The 12202-nt window shown below is 36.2% G+C and overlaps 1 protein-coding gene across 1 annotated transcript in view; it reads right to left on the reverse strand.

Annotated features, from left to right (window-relative positions):
• Positions 1–446: 446 nt before the first annotated feature.
• Positions 447–12202, reverse strand: part of LOC123541113 (uncharacterized) — a 39688-nt gene continuing 27932 nt past the window's right edge. Inside the window, exon 2 of the mRNA XM_045326511.2 lies at positions 447–6153. Within this exon, the coding sequence (XP_045182446.2) occupies positions 4616–6153 (1538 nt within the window). The 3' untranslated portion in view covers positions 447–4615. The remainder of the gene's footprint in view (positions 6154–12202) is intronic.

Consider the following 12202-nt stretch of genomic DNA (forward strand, 5'->3'; position numbering starts at 1 on the left):
TTTTTAGCAGGCTTCAAATGCCATTCCAAAGGAGACGCATTATCCGCCTGCATACTTACATAACCTTATACTTGAGAGATCTTCCCTTATCTACATAATTTAGTTCCCTATCTAGCTGAAAGAGAAAAGGGCACCTAAGAATGGCTCTGCAAATGCAGAGTTCCCTATCCAAAGGACACGGACATAGGGTGATCACAAAAGCTCACCTTGTCATTATGTCGTCACCTCAACGCAACTAAGTTGTATCTTATTATAAATTTATAATAAGATATGACCGTTGCGTTGAGGTGATGATGTGACAGGTGAGCTAATACTTATCCTAGGCTTCACATTCTGGGGGAACAGCAAGAAAGAGGAATATTGACATAACCAATAAAAAAACACCTACAACTGGAATTATTTGTTTGTTTGTTTTATTTTGGGTTGAACACCGTTTTTTTAACAGTATTTCAGTCATGTAATGGCGGGCAGTTAACGTAACCAGTGTTCCTGGATTCTGTACCAGTACAAACCTGTTCTCCGCAAGTAACTGCCAACTTCCCCACATGAATTATCAGAGGTGGGGGACAAATGATTTCAGACACAATGTCGTTTATCAAATAGTCACGGAGAACATATACACCCCACCCGAGGATCGAACTCACGACCCCGTGATCCATAGACCAACGCTATATCTATTTAGCTAAGTGGGTGGGCGTCATAGGTTCCATTCCAGCACAAATGGTAGATTTGATTCCAGCCCAAGCGGTAGGTTCTCTGCCTGGCTACGGTCACATATTTGATCCCAGCACATGGTAGGTTCTCTGCATGGCTACACAGGACAAGACAGTCTGAAAAACAGCTTAATCCCCCGCCACTGTTATGGATAGTAAAAGGGTAAACCTTTCACCTTTAGTAGCGGGGGATTAAAAATGTTGCTGAAATCAAACAAACATATATGTAAGAAACCTATGCATATATATTTATAAACAACAATTCATGCAGTTATCTTTTTTGGTTTGGAAATTACAGTCTAGTAGCCCAAGGTCAGTGTGATGTAGGAGACCTGTCAAGTTGTTTTGTCCAGAACGTGTATACCTAGTAGACTCAGGTTTTCTTACTTACTTATTGCTAGATATGCAAGTCTTGCCTATAAAAATTATTAACTCAAACATACCAAAAATTAAAAGATAAACATGAATGTACTTAATTAATTTCTGAAACTTAGTCCTAATGCTCTAGCAGTTCAAAAATAAAGAATGGATTAATGATGGGTGACTCGCAGTCAGAAATTATCTATTAAACAATGCATGTGGGGGCAAACATCCAATTAATAGATAATAACAAAGGAAAAGGCATCGAATCAACCCAACAAAAACCCAAAAATTTTCAATAATATTAGAAATTCAAAAATTTAATGATAGAAACAAATGTACTTATTAATTTCTGAATTTTATTTCTAACAGTAATTCAAAATTCAAAAGTAAAAATAATGAGAGAATGGATAAATGTGATTTAATTTAAATTTAATTTAATTTAAATTTAATGTACTTATTAATTTCTGAGTCTTGCCTATAAAACTTATTAAATCAAACATAACAAAAATTTAAAGACAAACATGAATGTACTTAATTAATTTCAGAAACTTAGTCCTAATGCTCTAGCAGTTCAAAAATAAAGAATGGATTAATGATGGGTGACTCACAGTCAGAAATTATCTAATAAACAATGCATGTGGGGGCAAACATCCAATTAATAGATAATAACAAAGGAAAAGGCATTGAATCAACCCAACAAAAAACCCTAAAATTTTAAATAATACTGGAAATTCAAAAATTTAATGATAGAAACAAAAGTACTTATTAATTTCTGAGTCTTGCCTATAAAAATTATTAATTCAAACATACCAAAAATTAAAAGATAAACATGAATGTACTTAATTAATTTCTGAAACTTGGTCCTAATGCTCTAGCAGTTCAAAAATAAAGAATGGATTAATGATGGGTGACTCACAGTCAGAAATTATCTATTAAACAATGCATGTGGGGGCAAACATCCAATTAATAGATAATAACAAAGGAAAAGGCATTGAATCAATCCAACAAAAACCCAAAAATTTTCAATAATATTAGAAATTAAAAAATTTAATGATAGAAACAAATGTACTTATTAATTTCTGAGTCTTGCCTATAAAAATTATTTAATTCAAACATAGCAAAATTTAAAGTACTTAATTAATTTCTGAAACTTAGTCCTAATGCTCTAGCAGTTCAAAAATAAAGAATGGATTAATGATGGGTGACTCACAGTCAGAAATTATCTATTAAACAATGCATGTGGGGGCATACATCCATTTAATAGATAATAACAAAGGAAAAGGCATCGAATCAACCCAACAGAAACCCAAAAATTTTCAATAATATTAGAAATTCAAAAATTTAATGATAGAAACAAATGTACTTATTAATTTCTGAGTCTTGCCTATAAAAATTATTAATTCAAACATACCAAAAATTTAAAGATAAACATGAATGTACATAATTAATTTCTGAAACTTAGTCCTAATGCTCTAGCAGTTCAAAAATAAAGAATGGATTAATGATGGGTGACTCACAGTCAGAAATTATCTATTAAACAATGCATGTGGGGGCAAACATCCAATTAATAGATAATAACAAAGAAAAAGGCATCGAATCAACCCAACAAAAAAACCCAAAATTTTAAATAATACTGGAAATTAAAAAATTTAATGATAGAAACAATTGTACTTACTAATTTCTGAGTCTTGCCTATAAAAATTATTAATTCAAACATACCAAAAATTTAAAGATAAACATGAATGTACTTAATTAATTTCTGAAACTTAGTCCTAATGCTCTAGCAGTTCAAAAATAAAGAATGGATTAATGATGGGTGACTCACAGTCAGAAATTATCTATTAAACAATGCATGTGGGGGCAAACATCCAATTAATAGATAATAACAAAGGAAAAGGCATCGAATCAACCCAACAAAAACCCAAAAATTTTCAATAATATTAGAAATTCAAAAATTTAATGATAGAAACAAATGTACTTACTAATTTCTGAGTCTTGCCTATAAAAATTATTAATTCAAACATACCAAAAATTTAAAGATAAACATGAATGTACTTAATTAATTTCTGAAACTTAGTCCTAATGCTCTAGCAGTTCAAAAATAAAGAATGGATTAATGATGGGTGACTCACAGTCAGAAATTATCTATTAAACAATGCATGTGGGGGCAAACATCCAATTAATAGATAATAACAAAGGAAAAGGCATCGAATCAACCCAACAAAAACCCAAAAATTTTCAATAATATTAGAAATTCAAAAATTTAATGATAGAAACAAATGTACTTACTAATTTCTGAGTCTTGCCTATAAAAATTATTAATTCAAACATACCAAAAATTTAAAGATAAACATGAATGTACTTAATTAATTTCTGAAACTTAGTCCTAATGCTCTAGCAGTTCAAAAATAAAGAATGGATTAATGATGGGCGACTCACAGTCAGAAATTATCTATTAAACAATGCATGTGGGGGCATACATCCAATTAATAGATAATAACAAAGGAAAAGGCATCGAATCAACCCAACAAAAAACCCTAAAATTTTAAATACTGGAAATTCAAAAATTAAATGATAGAAACAAAAGTACTTATTAATTTCTGAGTCTTGCCTATAAAAATTATTAATTCAAACATACCAAAAATTTAAAGATAAACATGAATGTACTTAATTTATATCTGAAACTTAGTCCTAATGCTCTAGCAGTTTAAAAATAAAGAATGGATTAATGATGGGTGACTCACAGTCAGAAATTATCTAATAAACAATGCATGTGGGGGCATACATCCAATTAATAGATAATAACAAAGGAAAAGGCATCGAATCAACCCAACAAAAAACCCAAAATTTTAAATAATACTGGAAATACAAAAATTTAATGAAGAAACAAATGTACTTATTAATTTCCGAGTCTTGCCTATAAAAATTAATTCAAACATACCAAAAATTTAAAGATAAACATGAATGTACTTAATTAATTTCTGAAACTTAGTCCTAATGCTCTAACAGTTTAAAAATAATAGAATGGATTAATGATGGGTGACTCACAGTCAGAAATTATCTATTAAAACAATGCATGTGGGGGCATACATCCAATTAATAGATAATAACAAAGGAAAAGGCATCGAATCAACCCAACAAAAACCCTAAAATTTTCAATAATATTAAAAATTCAAAAATTTAATGATAGAAACAAATGTACTTATTAATTTCTGAATTTTATTTCTAACAGTAATTCAAAATTCAAAAGTAAAAATAATGAGAGAATGGATAAATGTGATTGGAAGAATAATGATATTTAAATGATGAACATTAAAGATATATGAGGAAGACATCCAGTTGGCTTATAGCAGGTTAGTGATTGTACCCTGGTCATCTAGATATAGTCATGTCTAGGTTTGTGGAGGAAGAGTAGAACGTAGAACATATTTGTATATTAGAGTCCCTAATTAACCTTGAAATATCAATTAAAAAGTTATGACACCTTTGATCTGAGTATACATATCTGGCATACCAAGTCTGAAGAGTAAATCAGTATCTTAACACATAACCCTTCTTTGTCTTGTTCTTGACGGATACATTCTGAGCACATCACCGTTCCATTCCCTAAGATACCACCTAAGCAAATCATCAAAATCAGAGACCTGATCAACAACTGGTGGAAACACTGGAGGTTCATCACCATCTGTTGAGAAATACACAGTATACTCATCATTAATGAACGTTCTGTTCAAACACTCCCAAGTGTCAACAGTGAACGTCCTATCTAATCTGTCCTCCAACGACACTAACGTGTACGTGGTGTTCAGACTCTCCTCCACAGAGTCCTCGTTTGTCGACTCTATCACGTACGTAGTGTCCAATCTGCTGTCATCTCCTACATCAAGCAGCTCCGAGACATTGGTTCGATCCCAAACAACCTGGTCATCCTCTGCTGTAGCTGTACCTTCATACCCAACACAACTCTTACCATCATCCTGCTCCAAGTCAGTTTTACCTGTATACCTGCCAGAGTCCCCGTGTCCGTGCTCCTTAACATCAACTTGCTCCTTATATGGGCCAAGGAAGCTGAAAGTCAATGTTGGGAGCAACTCCACAACAAACACGGGACCTGGCTGCTCTTGCACCATCAAGAGCTGGTCTGTGGTTCTAGGTAGAGCGTTCTCTATGGGCTGTGGCTCACTCACAGACGGGAAAACGGGGCATGTCTCCTCCACCACAGCCTGACCAACATCCTGCGACTCGACCTCAACAGCCACCGGAGAAGAAGTCTCAACCGTAGGATAAGAAGAAAATGTCTCACCTACACCTTCATACCTGCCACAGTCCCCGTTTCCTTCCTCGTCCACACCAACTAGTTCCTTATCTGGGCCAAGGAAACTAACGGTCAGTGTTGGGAGCAACTCCGCAACAAACACAGGACCTGGCTGCTCTTGCACCATCAAGAGCTGGTCTGTGGTTCTAGGTAGAGCGTTCTCTATGGGCTGTGGCTCACTCACAGACGGGAAAACGGGACATGTCTCCTCCACCACAGCCTGACCAACATCCTGCGACTCGACCTCAACAGCCACTGGAGAAGAGGTCTCAACCGTAGGATAAGAAGAAGAAAATGTCTCACCTACACCATACCTGCCACGGTCCCCGTTCCCATCCTTGTCCGCACCAACTAGTTCCTTATCTGGGCCAAGGAAACTAACAGCCAGTGTTGGGAGCAACTCCGCAACAAACACGGGACCTGGCTGCTCTTGCACCATCAAGAGCTGATCGGTGGTTCTAGGTAGAATGTACTCTAGGGGCTGTGGCTCACTCACAGACAGGAAAGCGGGGCAAGTCTTCTCCACCACAGCCTGACCAACATCCTGTGGCTGGACCTCAACAGCCACCGGAGAAGAGGTCTCAACCATAGGATTAGAAAAAGAAAATACCATCCCCACACAACTTGGCACCCGCTGCACCAAGGACACAACCTCTGCTGGCTCATCATCTGTCATCCACTCCACAGCCATGGAAGGAGTGGGCTCCTCATCCTCATCCTGGATCTCACTTCGAGTCACGATGACAGGCACCGGCTCAGAGCCTGAAAAGATAAAACACAGCCTTGAACTATGAACAAGAGTGTCATGATGATGCTGGATCACTCACCTGAGTAATATAAGCTACATGTCAAACTGATACTAAAATATCAAACAAGAGGGTCATGATGACCCTGAATCGCTCACCTGAGTAATAAGAGCCACATGTTGAAAATGCCAAACTGATGCTAAAATATTAGAAAGTAGGTCAGATTCATGGTCACTAAATGTCAGTTTTAAGACTGATGTGCAAATTCAAGGCTGTATCTTAAACAAGAGGGCCAAAATGGCCCTATATCGCTCACCTGTTATCATTGCACTTAAGGACAAGAAGGTTAAAAAATCATAATCAAGATCAATCAAAAGAATCATGAGAAAATATAGTTGAAATTTTCTTAAAGTTACTTCAAATAAAATTATTTTCAAATCAGGCCAGTAGTTTCATGCCCGAAGGATTACATCGAGCAAAATTTTGACTGATGAAGCCAGAAGGACAGGAACAATAAAGGGAAGAAATTAACAAGAGGGCCAAGATGGCCCTAGGTCGCTCACCTGAGAAACACACCATAACACAACATATTAAACAGAGTAAACATGTTTGACCTAGTGATTTCATGGAAGAAAATATTCTGACCAACTATCATTAAAATTGGAGCAAAAATCTAGAGTATAAGTAAGTATTTTCTTTGATTTGACCTAGTGACCTAGTTTTTGACCCCAGATGACCCATATTCGAACTTGACCTAGATTTCATCAAGGCTATCATTCTGACCAAATTTCATGAAGTTCAACTGAAAATACAGCCTCTATCGCATACACAAGGTTTTCCTTTGATTTGACCTAGTGACCTACTTTTTGACCTAAGATGACTCTTTTCAAAATCGGCCTAGATTTCATTAAGGTTATCATTTTGACTTAATTTCAGGAAGAGCAATTGAAAAATACAGCCTCTATCGCATATACAAGCTTTTCCTTTGATTTGACCTAGTGACCTAGTTTTTGATCCCAGATGACCCATATTCGAACTTGACCTAGATTTCATCAAGGCAATCATTCTGACCAAAATTCATGAAGATTAATTGAAAAATACAGCCTCTATAACATACACAAGGTTTTTCTTTGATTTGACCTAGTGACCTAGTTTTTGACCCCAGATGACCCATTTTCAAATTCGGCCTAGATTTCATCAAGGTAATCATTCTGACCAAAATTCATGAAGATTAATTGAAAAATACAGCCTCTATCGCATACACAAGATTTTTCTTTTATTTGACCTAGTGACCTAGTTTTAGACCACAGTTAACCCATATTTAAACTTGGCCTAGATTTCATCAAGATAATCATTCTGATTAAAATTCATGAAGCTTAATTGAAAAGTACAGCCTCTATCGCATACACAAGGTTTTTCTTTGATTTGATCTAGTGACCTAGTTTTTTAACCCAGATAACCCATTTTCGAACTTGGCCTAGATTTCATCAAGGTTATCATTCTGAGAAAAATTTTTGAAGATTAATTGAAAAATACAGCCTCTATCGCATACACAAGGTTTTTCTTTGATTTGACCTAATGACCTAGTTTTTGACCCCAGATGACCCATTTTAGAACTCGGCCTAGATTTCATCAAGGTAATCATTCTGACCAAATTTCATTAAGATCAGTTGAAAAATACAGCCTCTATCGCATACACAAGCTAAATGTTGACAGACTACGGACATCGAGCGATCACAAAAACTCATTGCTCAGGTGAGCTAAAAATAAATCTAAGTCCTCAGAAAAAATATCTAAGTCCAAAGAACTGGAACAACAAAGTGCAAAATTTAACCAAAAAGAAATAAATTATAAAAATTCTTACAAGGTACAGATATGTCAAAATACACCTAACAATTGGGGGTACCATCCATGTTGTACCACAGAAAAGTGGTCTCGGTTTTTCGGTCGGCTAATAATAACAATAAAGTTACTTAATACTCTGAAATCATTTAATTTTGTGGGCACGAAATTTCGTGGTTTTGGTCAAAACGGTAATTTCGTGGGGATATGAATTTGTGGATTTCAACTTTTGAACATAAAATGAATGGGAATTTTACTTGTTCGTTGGGATTAAATTTCGTGGATTGACTCAACCATGAAAATTAGTCCCCCACGAATATTAATGACTTTACAGTAAGCTATTTATAGTAAGATAAAAGGGAAGTAACTGAAAAAAATTATTGTAGGTCAACAAAAGAAGGATCTGTCAAATAAAAATAAAAATGTTTCTCAAGTCTGTGTTAAATTTGGGACCCCCAGGGCAGGGTCTCTTTTCACCTCAGTGGCGTAATTTGAACAATATTGGTAGAGGACCACACGGCAATGCAATATACCAAATATCAAAAGCCTAGGCCTTGCAGTTTAAGGCAAGAAGATCTTTAAAGTTTTTTCAAGTATAAGTCTATGTAAAATTTGAGACCCCCGCAGCTGGGCCTTTTCACGCCAGGGGCATAATTTGAACAATTTTGGTACAGGACCACAAGGTAATGTTTCATACCAAATATTGAAGGCCTAGGTCTTTTGGTTTTAGACAAGATTTTTAAAATTTCTCCTATATAAATCTATGTAAAACTTGAGACCCCTAGGGGCTGAGCCTCTTTTCACCCCAGGGGCAGAATTTGAGTAATTATGGTAGAGGACCATAAGGTAATGCTACATACCAAATAATAAAGGTTAGGTCTTGTGGTTTTAGACAAGAAGATTTTTAAATGTTTTTCTTATACAAGTCTAAGGGAGGGGCCTCTTTTCACCCCAGGGACATAATTTTAACAATCTTCATAGAGGACCATAAGATGATGTCACAAGCCAAATATCAAGGCTCTACGCCTTATGGTTTTGATCAAGACATCTTTAAAATTTTTCCTTTCAGTTGCCATGGCAACAAGAGTTCTGCATGGAATTTAATTCTTTGAACAATTTTGAAAGGGTCCACCTGGATCATTCCTGCGAAGTTTGGTGTAATTTTGTAATTGCTGACGGGAAACGCACCGCACGATGGACACTGAACAGTCACAAAAGCTCACCATGAGCCTTCCACGGCGGACAACAGACATTGAGTGGTCACAAAAGCTCACCATGAGCCTTAGGCTCAGGTGAGCTAAAAATTAGGTCAGTAGATCACATTCATGGTCGCTAAAAGTCAGTTTTAAGATTGGTGCGCAAAACTGTGTATGTCATCCAAACTTCAAGGCTGTATCTTGAAAAAAAAAAGTAGGTCATTAGGTCAAGGTCACAGTCAAACGACCCCTACTTTGGGTCATCATGTAATTTTAATTAAACAGACTAGGACATATGATCAGATAATTTTTGAAGTATTTTTTTCTATATAACTCATATAACGAGTGACCCTAGGGGAATAATTTGAACAATCTTGGTAGAGGACCACTAGATGATGCTACATACCAAATATCAAAGTCCTATGACCTGCGGTTTTTCCTTTCCGTTGCCATGGCAACCAGAGTTCTGTATGGAATTCAATTCTTTGAACAATGTTGAAAAAGGACCACCCAAGGATCATTCCTATGAAGTTTAGTGTAATTCTGCCCAGTGATTTTTAAGAAGAAAATTTATTTAGAAATTGTTGACAGAAGGACGACTGATGATGGACACCGCATAACGGACGACAGACACTGAGCAGTCACATAAGCTTACCTTGAGCCTTTGGCTCAGGTGAGCTAATAAATACTGAATTCAAGCCGGCACTTTAATGTCTATGAAACAAGAGGTGAAGTATGGGGTCAAAATATTACCATGGAATTTTAGACAAATGGAAACCACAGGGCCAAGATGGCCCTGTATCACCCACCTGAGTGATATTGGGGTCAGTGAAGTATATCATATGACATAAACAAATGAACTGGGAATAGAAATGTGTTTGTATTGCAGATTTGCAGAGTGAAAGAAAATCTCAGGACATATCAAGGCAGTGGTGTAGAGTTAAAATAATCTTATACTTTCACTTTTGGTGTAGAACTGTGTGATAAATTTTGACACGATGAAAAAGTGTCAGAGTTTGAATTTTAAGTCTTTTCCTGGGCTGTACAGCACAGCCACAAAGAGTGAAGCATTCAGTGCCAATGTCAAAGATCTTTTTATGTAGTGCGGTCATTTCTAGTGTCAAAAACCTATTTGAATTGTCAAAGGTTCTTTTAATTTACCATATTATGCTTAAATACAGTGATCTTCACGAATGTTTGAAAATTATTATTATCTATTTTAATATAGCATACTGGTTTCCAGGTCTAAAATTTTTGTCAAGAGCTACACTTGTTGGAGTATAGGCATGCACATGCATTTTTAGGTTGAAACCGCGAAGCGGTTGAAACCTATTATGACCGTATTCTGGATACTGCAAAAATCTAATACTGTCAGTTTTCACTGAACGCAGATTAATCCGCCTTTCTATTTCCGCACTACTTTTTAGCTCACATGTCACAAAGTGACAGTGTGAGCTTTTGTGATCGCGCTGCGTCCGTCGTCCGTGCGTGCGTGCGTCTGTGAGTAAACTTTTGCTTTTGACCACTGTAGTGGTCACATTTTTCATGGGATCTTTATAAAATTTAGTCAGAATGTTCATCTTGATGATATCTAGGTCAAGTTCGAAACTGGGTCAACTGCGGTTAAAAACTAGGTCAGTAGGTCTAAAAATAGAAAAACCTTGTGACCTCTCTAGAGGCCATATTTTTCAATAGATCTTCATGAAAGTTAGTCAGAATGTTCACCTTGATGATATCTAGGTCAAGTTCGAAACTGGGTCAGGTGCCATCAAAAACTAGGTCAGTAGGTCAAATAATAGAAAAACCTTGTGACCTCTCTAGAGGCCATATTCACGGGTGGTAAACGCGCAATCCAGTTCCCACTGGGAATACGCTAAAAATGGGTTGCGCGACTTCCGGTGCTGGTGTTGCGCATCAATACATACAAAATCAAGGTAGGTGGGTTTTTGTTTTTGTAAATAATTACACATTTACGAGTGCTTTCGAAAAAAAGCAAAATGCTATTCGACACAAAAATGAATAAGGATCATATGTGTGAAATACCAACTTATTAATTTAAGAATCAGCTCTGTTATCACGAAAACTCTGATGGCTCGAGCTGTCAAAAAAGCATGGAAACATGAAAAATGCAAATTTTCTAACTCTTGTGCCTTCTTTCTGGAAATGTGACGCTTCGAATAATCAAACACGTGTAAAACAGTCATGAATATTACATACACTTGAATGAAATGTTGCTTTTGGGGAAAGACTGGCAAAAAAATAACCGGGAATGGGATTGCGCCCCGGGAATGGAGTTGCGCGTAAACATTATACACATTATGATGTATATGAGCAACTCCATTCCCGGTGCCCAACCCCATTCCCGATGATTATTTTGTCAATTATGTCCCCGTAAGCAGGATTTGAAACAAATAATTTGGATATTCGTTACTTTATAACAGTTGAGTTATCATAAAAAGCATCAATGTCCTCAGATTAGGCATATGAGGTCAGAAACTGCCATTTTTGTTGATTTCATACTTTTTTCACGTTTCGTGTCGCCAGAGTTTTTGTGATAATAGAGCCGAATCATAAATTACAAACCAGATATTTTACACATATGATGTATTATCATATCTGTGTCGAATAGCATTTTGCTTTTTTCGAGAAAATTTATTCTTGTCTCATACTAAGCAAAATCATAACTTCACATACCTCAATTTCGTCTTTTTTTACGCGCAACACCAGCACCGGACGTTGCGCAACCCATTTTAAGCGTATTCCCGGCGGGAATTGGATTGCGCGTTTACCACCCGTGATATTTTTCAATGGATCTGTATCTAAGTTGGTCAGAATGTTCATCTTCATGATATCTAGGTCAAGTTTGAAACTGGGTCACGTGCTGTCCAAAACTAGGTCCGTAGGTCTAAAAATAGGAAAATCTTGTGACCTCTCTAGAGGCCATATTTTTCAATGGATCTTCATGAAAACTGGTCAGAATGTTCATCTTGATTATATATAGGTCAAGTTCGAAACTGGGTCACCTGC

The sequence above is a fragment of the Mercenaria mercenaria genome, chromosome 16 (assembly GCF_021730395.1).
Source record: "Mercenaria mercenaria strain notata chromosome 16, MADL_Memer_1, whole genome shotgun sequence".
NCBI classification, from domain to species: domain Eukaryota; kingdom Metazoa; phylum Mollusca; class Bivalvia; order Venerida; family Veneridae; genus Mercenaria; species Mercenaria mercenaria.